Source organism: Castanea sativa, chromosome 1, assembly GCF_040712315.1.
Source record: "Castanea sativa cultivar Marrone di Chiusa Pesio chromosome 1, ASM4071231v1".
NCBI lineage: Eukaryota > Viridiplantae > Streptophyta > Magnoliopsida > Fagales > Fagaceae > Castanea > Castanea sativa.
The window spans coordinates 67,331,469-67,343,647 of record NC_134013.1 but is presented as its reverse complement, the minus strand read 5'-3'; the positions used below and the strand labels follow the sequence as shown (position 1 = coordinate 67,343,647).

At 36.3% G+C, this 12,179-nt stretch overlaps 1 protein-coding gene and 1 long non-coding RNA gene across 3 annotated transcripts; both read right to left on the bottom strand.

The window, feature by feature from the left end:
• On the bottom strand, positions 1–2,014 carry LOC142622710 (uncharacterized). The gene is made up of 2 exons (XR_012841950.1): positions 1,072–2,014; positions 1–985 (listed from the first exon to the last, which is right to left on the bottom strand). It is a non-coding gene; the product is annotated as an uncharacterized LOC142622710 (long non-coding RNA).
• Positions 2,015–4,651: 2,637 nt separating this feature from the next.
• LOC142605968 (ADP-ribosylation factor 1) lies at positions 4,652–10,204 on the bottom strand. 2 transcript variants are annotated; one of them, XM_075777396.1, is made up of 7 exons: positions 10,113–10,204; positions 9,605–9,778; positions 8,089–8,159; positions 6,745–6,864; positions 5,812–5,930; positions 5,065–5,146; positions 4,652–4,873 (listed from the first exon to the last, which is right to left on the bottom strand). In XM_075777396.1, the coding sequence occupies exons 2-7, from the start codon at positions 9,750–9,752 to the stop codon at positions 4,868–4,870; spliced, it is 546 nt and encodes a 181-aa protein (XP_075633511.1). In that variant the 5' UTR covers positions 9,753–9,778; positions 10,113–10,204; the 3' UTR covers positions 4,652–4,867. The 2 variants fall into 2 exon arrangements, with proteins under 2 accessions (XP_075633511.1, XP_075633515.1); XM_075777400.1 differs by having other exon boundaries at positions 10,024–10,191.
• Positions 10,205–12,179: the final 1,975 nt, after the last annotated feature.

Genomic DNA, 12,179 nt, shown 5'->3' with positions numbered 1-12,179 from the left:
TTCATAAAGTAAAAGTTAATGTCTTTTCATTGAACAGAAGAAAGGGTACATCATAAAAAGTGGGAGACTGCCACAACAAAAGAAATGTACAAAAAAAAGAGGAAAGAAAAACCCTAATCTATACCTTGGCTAGAGGAGGGTCTTCTTTTTTGCTGGCTGGCTGAAAGACAGGGGGATCAGCAGTCTTGCCCAAGCTGGCCTTTTTCTCCAGGGCCATGGCTTGAGGCTTGACTGGCTCAGACTCCTTTTTCTTGGGAGCAGCTTCCTTGCCTAGTTCAGCCTTTAGGTCTTTGGCCTTTGGTAGAGCTTCAACCTTCTTGCCCTTGGCCCCTTCCACCCCACGGCTTTGGTCGCCTGCCTTGCCAGGCCCTTCGAATGTCTCAAGAGGGGGAAGAGAGGCCTGAGTACTAGGAAGCTAGTCAGGGGCAATTGCAGCAGCAGCCGCACCTGCTTCAAAGCTCAAAGGTGTTATAGGAGCCTCTCGGAAGTCTGACGAGTAGTAAACGTTTTCAGCCCTCCTCCACTCCAAGGCAACAGGAACTCCATCCAAGTTCAGCGCCTCAATTCATACCTCCTGGCAGTAGTCCCTGCAAACCTTAGCCATCTCCTCAGGCAGGCAGGCTTCGGTCTCTTGCGCCTCAAGTTCGTAAATCTTCTACTCTACAGCTGCCTTAGCCGCCAGAGCAGCCTCCTTGGCCTTCCCTAGCCCTTCCTTCAGAGCCACGACCTCCTGTTTGGCGATGGCCAGCTCTATCTCAGAGTATTGGAGCTTCTTACGCTGCTTCTCAGCCTACGCCTCAGCGGTCTTGAGGCCAGCCTCGGCGCTATTTTGTTCCCTGTCCGTAGCAGCCAGATTTAGAGCCAACTCCTTATTCTTTTGCTCAACAACACCCAATGCCTTGGTGGTCTCTGTGCGGAGGTTTTTCGCGAGCCTGGCCTCCTTCCAGACATCTTTCACCCACTCCGTAAACACCTCCTAGATGGCCTACACAAAAACGACAAAAGAACGCTCTATCAAACAGGAAAGAGATAACCAAGCATGAAATTAACAAGGCGTGCAGAGAGGCTTACCAAGGTCAGGTCCCTCTTCAGGGACAGGAAGAGATCCTGCTACTTCACATTCTTCAAAGCAGCCATATCTTTCGGCAACAGAAGGGGCTGCTTTAGAGCTTCAGCAACATAATGAGCGTTCCCCATGTCGAGGGTTCCACGTGGGGTTCGTGGGGCGCACATCGACCATATTCTCAACATCCTTACTCTCAGCCGAGGAAGCCCTCCCCATGCCCTTAGCCGTCTTGGATATCTTAAGGGGAACCCCCTCATTGTGTGGAACCAACTCCCCCTCCTCGGCCACCTCCTTGTCCTTCTTCCTTTTCTTCATATTTGTCGGCGCGAAGGGGTTAACTGAAGAAGCAGCGGAAGGAGGAGGAAGGGCAGGAAGCTCGAAGCCCAAGGCATCTTTGGGCCCCGACCCCTTGGACCTTCCCACAAGGAGTGCACGGAGGCTTGCCTTTTTCTTCCTCTCCAACGACATATCTTCTTCTTCCTTTTCTTCCAAACTGCTGGTTATGTGCGCAACAACAAACCCAAAGGACCTAACATTTAAGGATTTGTCAAGTTCGTCTTCAGAGTCTAAGACCTAAATCACAAGCTCCCCCTGCTCTTCCCTCGCTTCCTCAAGTCGAAACTGGTTTATCTCCACCGCGAGGGACAGTTGTGAGGAAGCTATCTCTTCTCTCGAAACTGCTGCTTCCCTCACTAGGAGAACGATGGGAAGGTAGTTCAACTTGCACGGTGCATTCTCAGGCTAGGAATTCGGGCGCCGAGACGTTAATCCGAGCCAGCCGAGGTTCACCTACTCTAATTGCGTTGCCCGCATCTTGAAACTTGTCGGACAGAGGTTGGAAGTCGAGGATGAGGTGGACAACTCGCAGTTGCCTGTCCTCGCTTACAAACACCTCGGATCTCAGCACTCTGTTGAGATCAGGAACGTTGACAAAATTGATATTGAGGGCCACGTATCTTTCATCTGCAAAAAAAGCCGAGAAGCAAAACCACAGTTAGAAAAACGAGTCATCAGTCGGAAGGAAACAAGACACTAAAGGAATGAAGAACGAAGCAAGCTATAAAACTAATTCCCTTATTAAAGGACCTAAACCTAGGGTACCCCACCTGGTACTCCCTCCTAGGTTGGGCAATGAAGACCGTCATGCCATTCACCCGAGACGATTAAAAAGTCATCTTTCATGACCTTGTTGGACTTGGGGAGGCACTAGATAAGCCTAACGTCAGAAGACCTAGACTTAAAGTACTAGCCTGAGTCTGCAAGCAGAGAGCACTCGTACATCTAGACAACGTCGTGCCAGGTGAGGCCCAATCACATATGCTCGTTAAGAGCGTCTATGCTACCTAAGACTCTAAACAAGTTGGGTGCGCATTGGTGAGGGCAGAATTTATAGGCGATCAAGAAATCTCTGGTCACTCTACCTATGGGAAGCCTCATTCTCCTCTCTATGAAGGCGATTATAGGAATGACAACCTCTCATTTCCTTTCTGAGGGTATGCCAATTACCTAAAGGGCAATACAGCAAGGAGACCCCCTGGGGAATGCGGTACAGGACCCTAAACCCCTCCATTCCTGTGAAGGTATCTACTAAATGAGCCAACCTACCCATCTAAGCAGACTAAGGAGAAGCAAAAGAGATGTTTGTGAAGAAAGAAACAGAAAACAAAAGGTCAAGGAGAAAAGAAACCTAAGAATAAGGGAACTTACTAAAATAAGGGCAAGGTCACCTTAGGAGCTTTTTGAAAGTTTGAAGATTTGGAAAGTCTTGAAAGTTTGAAAATTTGGAAAATGGAAGAAATGAATCCCCCAAGCGCCTTATATAGGAGGCAGAGTTGGGCAGGAGTTATCCCGCCCCAAATTTCGAGGAGAAATCTCAGCCGTAGGATCTCTATCTCACCGTAAGACATGGGAGACAAGGCACCGCCTGGAGCATTAAATGAGACATTACGGACTCCGAAGGGCCAGGAGTGGTTACAAGGCATGTGAAGTAACACTCTCACGTGAGAAATTCAAAGAAGCGTGTGGAATCAATTACTCAGAGTCAAAACCACATTTTTCTCCTCGGACAAGGAGAAAAAACTGGAGTTTTGAGGGGCTATTGTGAGGTACAACAATTTAATAAGATAGTAATACCACGTGTCATACCCACGGCCGAGGAGTCCAGTGCAGTTCCGAGGAGACCATCTCCTCCGACAGTGAGGTCAAGAAGGCGAGCTATGGCCACGTCAATGACACATCATCAGAGGAGGTCACACTGCAGGGGAAGAACTTCAGAGGGGGGGTTAATCATGTCGTGTTTAAAGGGATGAAAGCTACCACCACATTAATTGCACCCCACCAAACCCTCTGGCCGCGTTTATGTGGAGAAGACCCTTGAACAGTGCTGTCTTAGTTGCCGCAACTCATAGAAGATTTGGAGAAACGTCTGATGGGACAAGCACTAGGGTGGTGGCCTGCATGATTAACAAATTGAGGGTCAAAATCAGTGGAAAGAGGATATATAACGTAAGAAACCCGCCAGAAGGGGGCTGCTGAAAATTGTGGAAGAAGATACTGTAGCAATCAAGAACTGAAGTTGTAACCAAGTCTGAAAAAATATATTCAAGAACTACTCTCCTCGGCGTCCGATAAGGGATTTTCTTTGCATATAGCTTAATTTTCTTTACTTTCCTACCATCCTCAATTCGTGCACGTTGATCAATCCATTGAAGTTTAGTTTTTAAGTCCACTCTCTATAAATTTATTATGCTGAGCTTTTTGGGCCCTAATCATGTTGCTTCTTGGGCATAGAATCTAAACTGCGCCCCTACAATAAATATATATATATATATATATAAATATATATTATGTTTTTGTGTCCAAGTTCCACTAATTTATTTTAATTGGAAATATTGATAATCCACTTAATCTTTTTAGTAAAATAGTCGATTTTAAATATAATTTTATCAATTTTAATTTTGGATAACTTCCTTTTGCAAATGCAAATATAAAACACATTGTTAGTTAATATTTTATAAACAATACATGCATTAGAAAAAGAATCTAGCATTTTTTTATATATAATTTAGTGCATTAGTGGACTACTTTTATCTATATATATAAAACATATTTTAAAACTTTTGATTCTAAAAATAAATCTAAACAATCAATATCATATAAATATTACATTTGAAATGGTCACCGTCTCTTTTGAGTTTTGACAATGTTGGACCATAGTTTAAATATTGAACAATAGATTTCGATAATAAATTTATCTAAAAAACTATTAATTCTAATTTTAATTTTAATAGAGACAAAGGATGAGTAAAATATTTTGGGCCTCGTAAATTTTTTATACCTAAGACAGATAAATAAGACAATTTATTGGCCAATAGTAAAGGTCTTAGCTAGGTGAGAGGCCTTCCTTTTTTTCATTATTTTTTTGCAATACTTTTTTTAAAACCTTTTTTGCAATACTATAAAACAAATATATATAATATATTCTATTAAGGGTCCTCTTCCAATTGGGGGCCTTTAGGACATTGCCTAAATGGTCCTAGCTCCACTCTTTTGTACAATAGAAAGATTGCATTGCACACCAATCAGTTATAAGGCAAGCAAAAATAACTATTAAGTGCGGCCATGCCCAAAAGACATTGGAACAAACATGAAAGTTTGGTTTACAGCTAAAAGTACTTAGCTAATGTAGCAACCATACAAGCCAAAATATAGAAAGTTCTAGACAAACATTCTGCTATTACAACACTGAGAAAGGGGAAGCGTCCTCTCCCAAATCGCTAGGAACCAAAATTCTTTAATGGCTCATGCCTGAAAAGAAAGCAAGGGAGGGTTGTAACAAACATATAACGAATGGAATAAGGCAGGTGTAGCATGAAACTTGCATTCGCAACGATATCCTATTATTCAAAATCACTATGTTTTCGGAGAATAAAAATAGCAGCTTAAAGCCATTATATAATTTAATGCCACGGTCCATTCTATAAAATCCATATACTTGCCTTGCTAGCAATATTGTTGGAAAGCCAATCCAACCCCTCATAGAGACCCTCTCCAGAAGTTGCACACGTGCTCTGGATGTACCTGAAATGGACCACCATTTAGCATCAGCAAAAGTTAAAACTACTGCCCCCCCCCCCCCCCCGCGCTAAAATCCAAAATAATCTCCTTTTAAGTTTGGGCTAATTGTCATTTTCATCCTAAGTTTAATTTTTGTTTTTTACTCCTTAAACTTGACGATCCTGTCAAGTTGGTCCTTCCATCCATTGCCATTAATAAAACTAATACTATCACAAGAAATACAAGATCGTTCTACTAAACTTAACAATAATTTTATAGATGGCAATGGACAAAAGGACCATATTGTCAGGAACGTCAAATTTTGAGAAGGGTGTGCTTTGAATTTTGGCCTTTTTTTTTTTTTTTTACAATTCAATACAGTTATATCCATTTTGTAAAAATCTTGATGTGAATTTCAAGAAGAATTCCATTAAACTTTATTATTTAGTAGTTTGACTTGTTAGAAGTATGATGATGCTAAAAGAGTCACCCCTTTAGCTTCATTCAAAATTTCAGGAGACAAAAAAAATTGGCATGATTGTCCCAAGGGAGAAAGAAATTCTTTTAGATCAGTTTGAGCGCACCATGTCAAATGAATAAGGGAAAGTCAACAAATCTAGTAGCCATGTCCATGGAGAACATTCAAGAAATGACCCCAAGCTGAGGCAGAAATGAGGAGAAAACATTACCAGTGGCGTTGGCGGAGAGAATGCAGGCCAAGCTTATCAGTTATCTCTGCAGCATTCATTGCATTAGGCAGATCTTGTTTGTTGGCAAATACAAGCAAAACAGCCTCCCTGAGTTCATCCTGAAACAAGATTAACATTTGAATTAATAAACCTAGTACCAATATCAAACAATATTGCAAGCCTGTAATACTGTGAAGGATAAAACAGATACTTGGCCAAGAAAGCAATAATGAACTAGTTAAAGGAACTAGCTATACCACTTATCCTACTGAAGCAAGAATCAGTAAATAGATGTTCATAGAACAGTTGCCACAGTGCTAGTTGATTTCGAAATTTACCAAAAGCAATCCAAGCATAAAACAACCCCAGATTTAACTTGGATGTTTTTATGCAAACTAATATCTGAATATAGCATCCTGTGAGTGAAATCCTAAAATACTACCAATGAACTTTATAAGAGTTGTATCATAGTATGCAGGAAGCAATTAAGATGTACTCTGACAATTGCATATAGATTACATGGGTGACTTCAGGAATAAATATATACAACAAAGGAAACAACGCAAGTTAAAACTCAAAAATGTACAAGAAAATTGGTATGAGAAAAGATTGAACATCAGTATTTCTCTAAGCAAAAGGGATGTTATGTCACATATGTAAGTATAGAGTAGAGGAATGAAACCTGGTGAAATAACAATAAAGATACAGGAAAAAGTAGTTTATATTCCAGAATGTGAATAAATACTTAAATAGCAATAAAAGCAACCTAGAACAGATTTAAGAATGTATACAAACCCAGCTATGTAAGTCCTTTTTTTGAATAAAGCAGCAGAATGTCAATCCAATTTAAGTTGCCACATAACGGAAGGAAACCAGGAAATCGAAGCATAACATGCAAAGCATAAGAGGAAGACATGAAAAGTGGTAATGTACCTCATTCAACATCCTGTGCAACTCATCCCTTGCCTCAACAACACGATCCCTGTCATTGCTATCAACCACAAAAATAAGACCCTGAGTGTTTTGGAAGTAGTGCCTCCACAATGGACGGATCTGTTTAAAGAAATTATGTCAATGAATCATCATCTAGTTACATAATTCTACAGTGGATATCCATTTAGTTAGTTAACATATTACATGCACACACATTCTTAACCCCAGAGGATAGTACAATCAGTAGGAGACCATGCCTTATGAAAGTTCAGATCAATAGTTCGAAACCCTTCCCCTCCTCCTCTTGGCGCCAAAAGCTCCACTTCTAAAATTCTATTTAAAATACAAACTGCTATGATAACATTTACACTCCCCCCTTCAATGTACAGTCTGTAACACATGTTGACATGACAAATGCCACAAATATGCAACATCAGTTTGAAATCGATAATCATATTTTGAAAGTACCTTTTTTTTTATTTTTTATAATGTCACTCCATGTAACCCTACTTTACAATGTTGGTCCACTATCTGATAACTCACCACCTATAAATGCTCAGCCCATGTAGCAACATTTAAACTGTATAATCGGTTATCGCTAAAGATAGCTGAGTAACTGTTTCCCACACTGCTCATGCATTGTTAAAAATCTTAAAATAATACCAATCTTGCAGACAATAATCAACTTTTTTTCATCACGTGGACGCATTTGAAATTTGTCCCACATTGTTGATGGAAAAATAGCTTCTTAGAAGGGTAGAACTAGGTGGACGGTTGGATGCCCTTCCCTTCCAAAATTTTGGAAAATCCATTAAAAATTAATTTTTTATTCTTTTGACCCAAAAGTTATGAGCAAAAAATCTAAAAAATGAGAATGAAGCAATAAGTAAATTAAAGAGACAATACAAATGTCCAATTTAAATTCTTTGTTGTTTAAAGTCTTTGGAGTACTTATTATTGTACAATTTTTCATTGAGTTTAAATAGTCTTACATAAAAGGATTATATATAATTAAAGCCTATTATGTTAAATATTCTAGAACAGGAATTGAATCAAGAACCTTCTATGTAGCATTAGTTTAGTCCCTTATTAACAAAGCATGAAAAGATTCACTTACACATTTTAAGCAAACCCATAGATATACATGCATACGTATGGATGCATGTACAAATGTATGTATATGTACATCATTACATGTGAGTGTGTGCATTAGCATTTTTACTATCCATGAATAGCAGAAAACAAGGAACAACTCAAAATATCAAAGACATACTTCTAAATGAGTAGATAATGACTTCACATGACATGACTTTTTCACAAACACACAAATACAGAGGGATGTACCTTGTCTTGACCACCAACATCCCAAACAGTGAAACTGATGTTTTTATATTCCACTGTTTCCACATTAAATCCTGCAAAGAGCAAATCCTCCCATGATTAAGGTAAAAATTAATTCCATTTGAATTAACAGGATGTCAAAAATGCAATGAATTGGAAAATCATCATTCAAATCATGATAGGGATTAAAAAAATTAATTAATTCATCAAAAGTAATTAAGGTACACCTGGGACAATACAAGTATTTCAACAAACCAAAATAAAGTTCCCAAGTGAGAGTAATTCATTCACAAAAATCAAGATTCCTAGATTGTAGTTATATAAAATTGAATACTAACATTTAAAATCAAATAAATACTCCAATTATCCTCCTGAAATTTGGAAATCTGTTACAAAGACGACTTAGTTTTAGTACAGCAGTGACGTACATAGCCTTCTAAGCTTCTAACTACCGTTCATTCAAAATCTTTGTTATACAGGACAGTTTATTGACATATAGAGTTCACATATACAAGATTCTGCTACAGTATTCACAAATTGTAACTAGGGTTGTAAATGAACAGAACAGCTAGAGCTCAACTCAGGGAAAAACTTATTTAGATTTGTTTATTTAGCAAATGGGCCAAGCTCAAGCTTAAGTTTAGGCTTGACAATTAAACAAATTGAGCTCAAACATAATGGATTTTAACCCATGACTTCACCCTCCACCTTGCTTTTGCAAGGGGAGGAGGTGCCAATGACATGCTACAAAAGTTCCAATGAGATATAAAATAATCCTTATTTCAAATCAGCAAATTCACTTAGAGCACCATTAGTCCCACACACAGGCAAACAAGTAGTCCCATTCCATCCAAAGCAACATTTCATCTATTAAACAGTGCAAGGCCCACTGTCTTACCCATCATAAAGACTAGATCCGAAAAGATCAAAAGACTTCTCAAAGAACAATATCTGAAAACAAAACAAGGCGAAAACCTTCTCTAAAAACATTTTCCTAATTTTACATTCTCTCTTTGATGAAGAACTACTTTTCCCAAAAACCACAACTAATAGGAAATGACAAATTTAATCATTAAACCCAAACTCTCTCTTAACAAGTGGGCCATAACAACATGGAATTTTTAACTTTAAGATGGAATATAAAATGAAGACACTGTCCAAAACTCAAGGCCACCTACTAGGACCACGACAAAGTAAAAACTCATTCCAGACGCCTAACAACAACATCAAAGCAAAGCTTTAGTCCCAAAACATTAGGGCTGGCTATAGATCCTCAACACACTAATCAGGGTTCGCCACACGTATTCTTCCTCGCCATTCTTTCAAATCGAAAACCACACTCTTTGTTACCTCTTTATAATAAACATTGGAAAAAGCTTACATCTAGACCGGTCTGGACAAAAAGCTTACATCTCTTTGTCATTTAACCCTTATGCTAATACTTCAAGCCACGAAAGCGAATATATATATAATTCGAAAACATAAACTGCAAGGTAATTAGTAAATTGGGAATAATTACCGATGGTAGGGATGGTAGTAACGATTTCACCGAGCTTGAGCTTGTACAAAATGGTAGTTTTACCAGCAGCATCGAGACCTACCATCAGAATTCTCATTTCTTTCTTCGCAAATAGCTTGCTAAACAGCTTCGTAAATGTCAGCCCCATTTTTAAGCAACCTCACAGTACCGAACCTGATTAATTATTCAAAAAAAAAAAAAAAAGACCTAATCAATTCATTTATTCATAATCACAAAAATTACAGAAAAAGATTCGAACTGAGATCAGATTAGTTCAAATTCAACGATGCGATGATACTAAATCGAAATAGAAACGAACAATTTTGAAAAAAAAAAAATTGTATATAAAAAAAGAGATCTCAGAAACAACAGGATCGTTTAACTGAACTTAAACGAATAAATAGTTCTAAAAATTTTACCTACGATAATTTGATGGATCTATCAATTAAGATCTGCGATAGGATTTTAGAGAGAGAGAGAGAGAGAGAGAGAGAGAGAGAGAAGTGACCTGTGAAGGATTGGAGGAAGGAAAGAAGGAAGGAGAGGAGAGCCGCGATATTTTGTTTTTTGAGTGACGCAAATGAAAGTTTTCTCTGCGTTATTTAACAGCTGAGATTATCTACTGAGGTTAATTATTTGGGCGCAGTAATAATTTTGATTTTGATTTTTTTTAACAAAGTTTCTCTCCAAACTAATTTAAAAGAAACTCTACAAACTCATCGTATATAAAGTCTTTATATTCAGTGTGAATTTTGAAAATCTAATCGTTAGATTGCAAGTTCTTATTACATTCGTAATGCTTACAAAATTTCAAGAAAATCAAATATCAATTGTTATATCATTAAATAAATGTTATAATTTCAAGTTTTTGTAATTTAAAGTTGTATATAAAAAATAAGTTAATTGATCAAATAGTAAATAATATCCAATTTGAACGAAATTTTATACGTATATTAAGAATATAAAGAACATGAAATTCAACGGTTAGATTCTCAAAACTCACACTAAAAAAAGAAATATATGAGATTTTGGAGAGAAACTCTTTTTTTTTTTTTTTTTGTGTGGAGGTGTGAAGGCGGACGACGTGGTTTTGTGAAGTTTGTGGAATGGGAAAATTGTTAGGGCCTGTTTGGTTAGTTGAAAAAAGTGCAATATTTTGTATTCACTTTTAATTTTCTGTGAGATCTACCACTAAAAAATTGGTTTGGTTTTAGAATTTGTACTTAGTTTTCATTTTTAGTATCATATTGAATACAAAAAAAATGAAAACAATTGTTTAGTATTTTCGTTTTCTATAAATATAAATACATTGGCATATTCGTAAATATTGTGAAAAGACAAAATTACTTTTTTTGAGTGATGTGAGTGTGTAAGTGAGAAATTTACTTTAAAAAAAATGACCAAATTTAGGTATGATGTATTCTATATCCAAATTATGTATTCAAAACAAATTACCAAACACTATCAAATGTGAAAAGTGATAAATTTGAATATAGAAAAAAGAAAATGAAAAGTTAATACACTACTTTTTGAAACTAAACAAGATTTTAGCGATTTTTTCATTTTTATTTTTTATTTTATATATAGTAATAGCATTGATGTTCTTATATTTCAATGGGTTCTATATGTCATTTTTGGGACAATAATGTAAAATTATATGGGCTCCTTACAATTTGTAAGCATCTTCTTCTAAAAATAAATAAATAAATAACTATGAGCATCTTCTTTCTTTTTATTTGTTTTTTAAAGATTTTAAAAAAGACCTACCTTAACATGATCTCATCTTTACTTTACCTAAAGAATTTATAACAAATTCATGTTAATTGTATTACAAATTTTATTATATAATTCATAAAACTAATGTGTCAAATTTTAAAAACAAAACAATAAATTAATGAAAAATTATTTATTATGTTACCAATGTGATATTTATTATACTTTTGCAAATCTTTAACATTTTTCTTGAGTTATTTCAATTTTCAAGCTTCTTGTCCTAAATTTATTTGATGACTACGATGCAGATATAGTGATAATTATTGTTATGTAGAGCATATATAATTAGTTAGTCTTTTTATTAAACATCTATGATGTTTCATGAGCTGAATCATCTTGATGAACTTTCAGTGATTTTTATTTTTAAATAATACCCATGTTAATTACCTTCATATGGTCTCTAACACATACACAAAGCTTCACAAATTTAATTAATTGTATGGGCCCTTTGCAATTTATTAACGTCTTCTTTCTTTTTATTTGATTTTTAAGGTTTCAAAAGTGACCTATCTTAACTTGATCTTATCATAACTTATATAAACAATTTATAACATATGGATGTTGAGAGTTTTACAAAAATTTTACAATACAATCATTATAAATTAATGTGTCAATTTTTAAACACAAAACAAACAATTAGTTAAGAAATTTTATTTATTATATCATCAATGTGATTACAAATCAAATTATTAGTCATGTAATTTTGAAAGATGACATAGTAACTTTAACATTTTTATGAATTTTATCAAGCTTCTCCTAATTTTATTTGGTGACTATGGTGTAGGTATGGTGATCACTATTG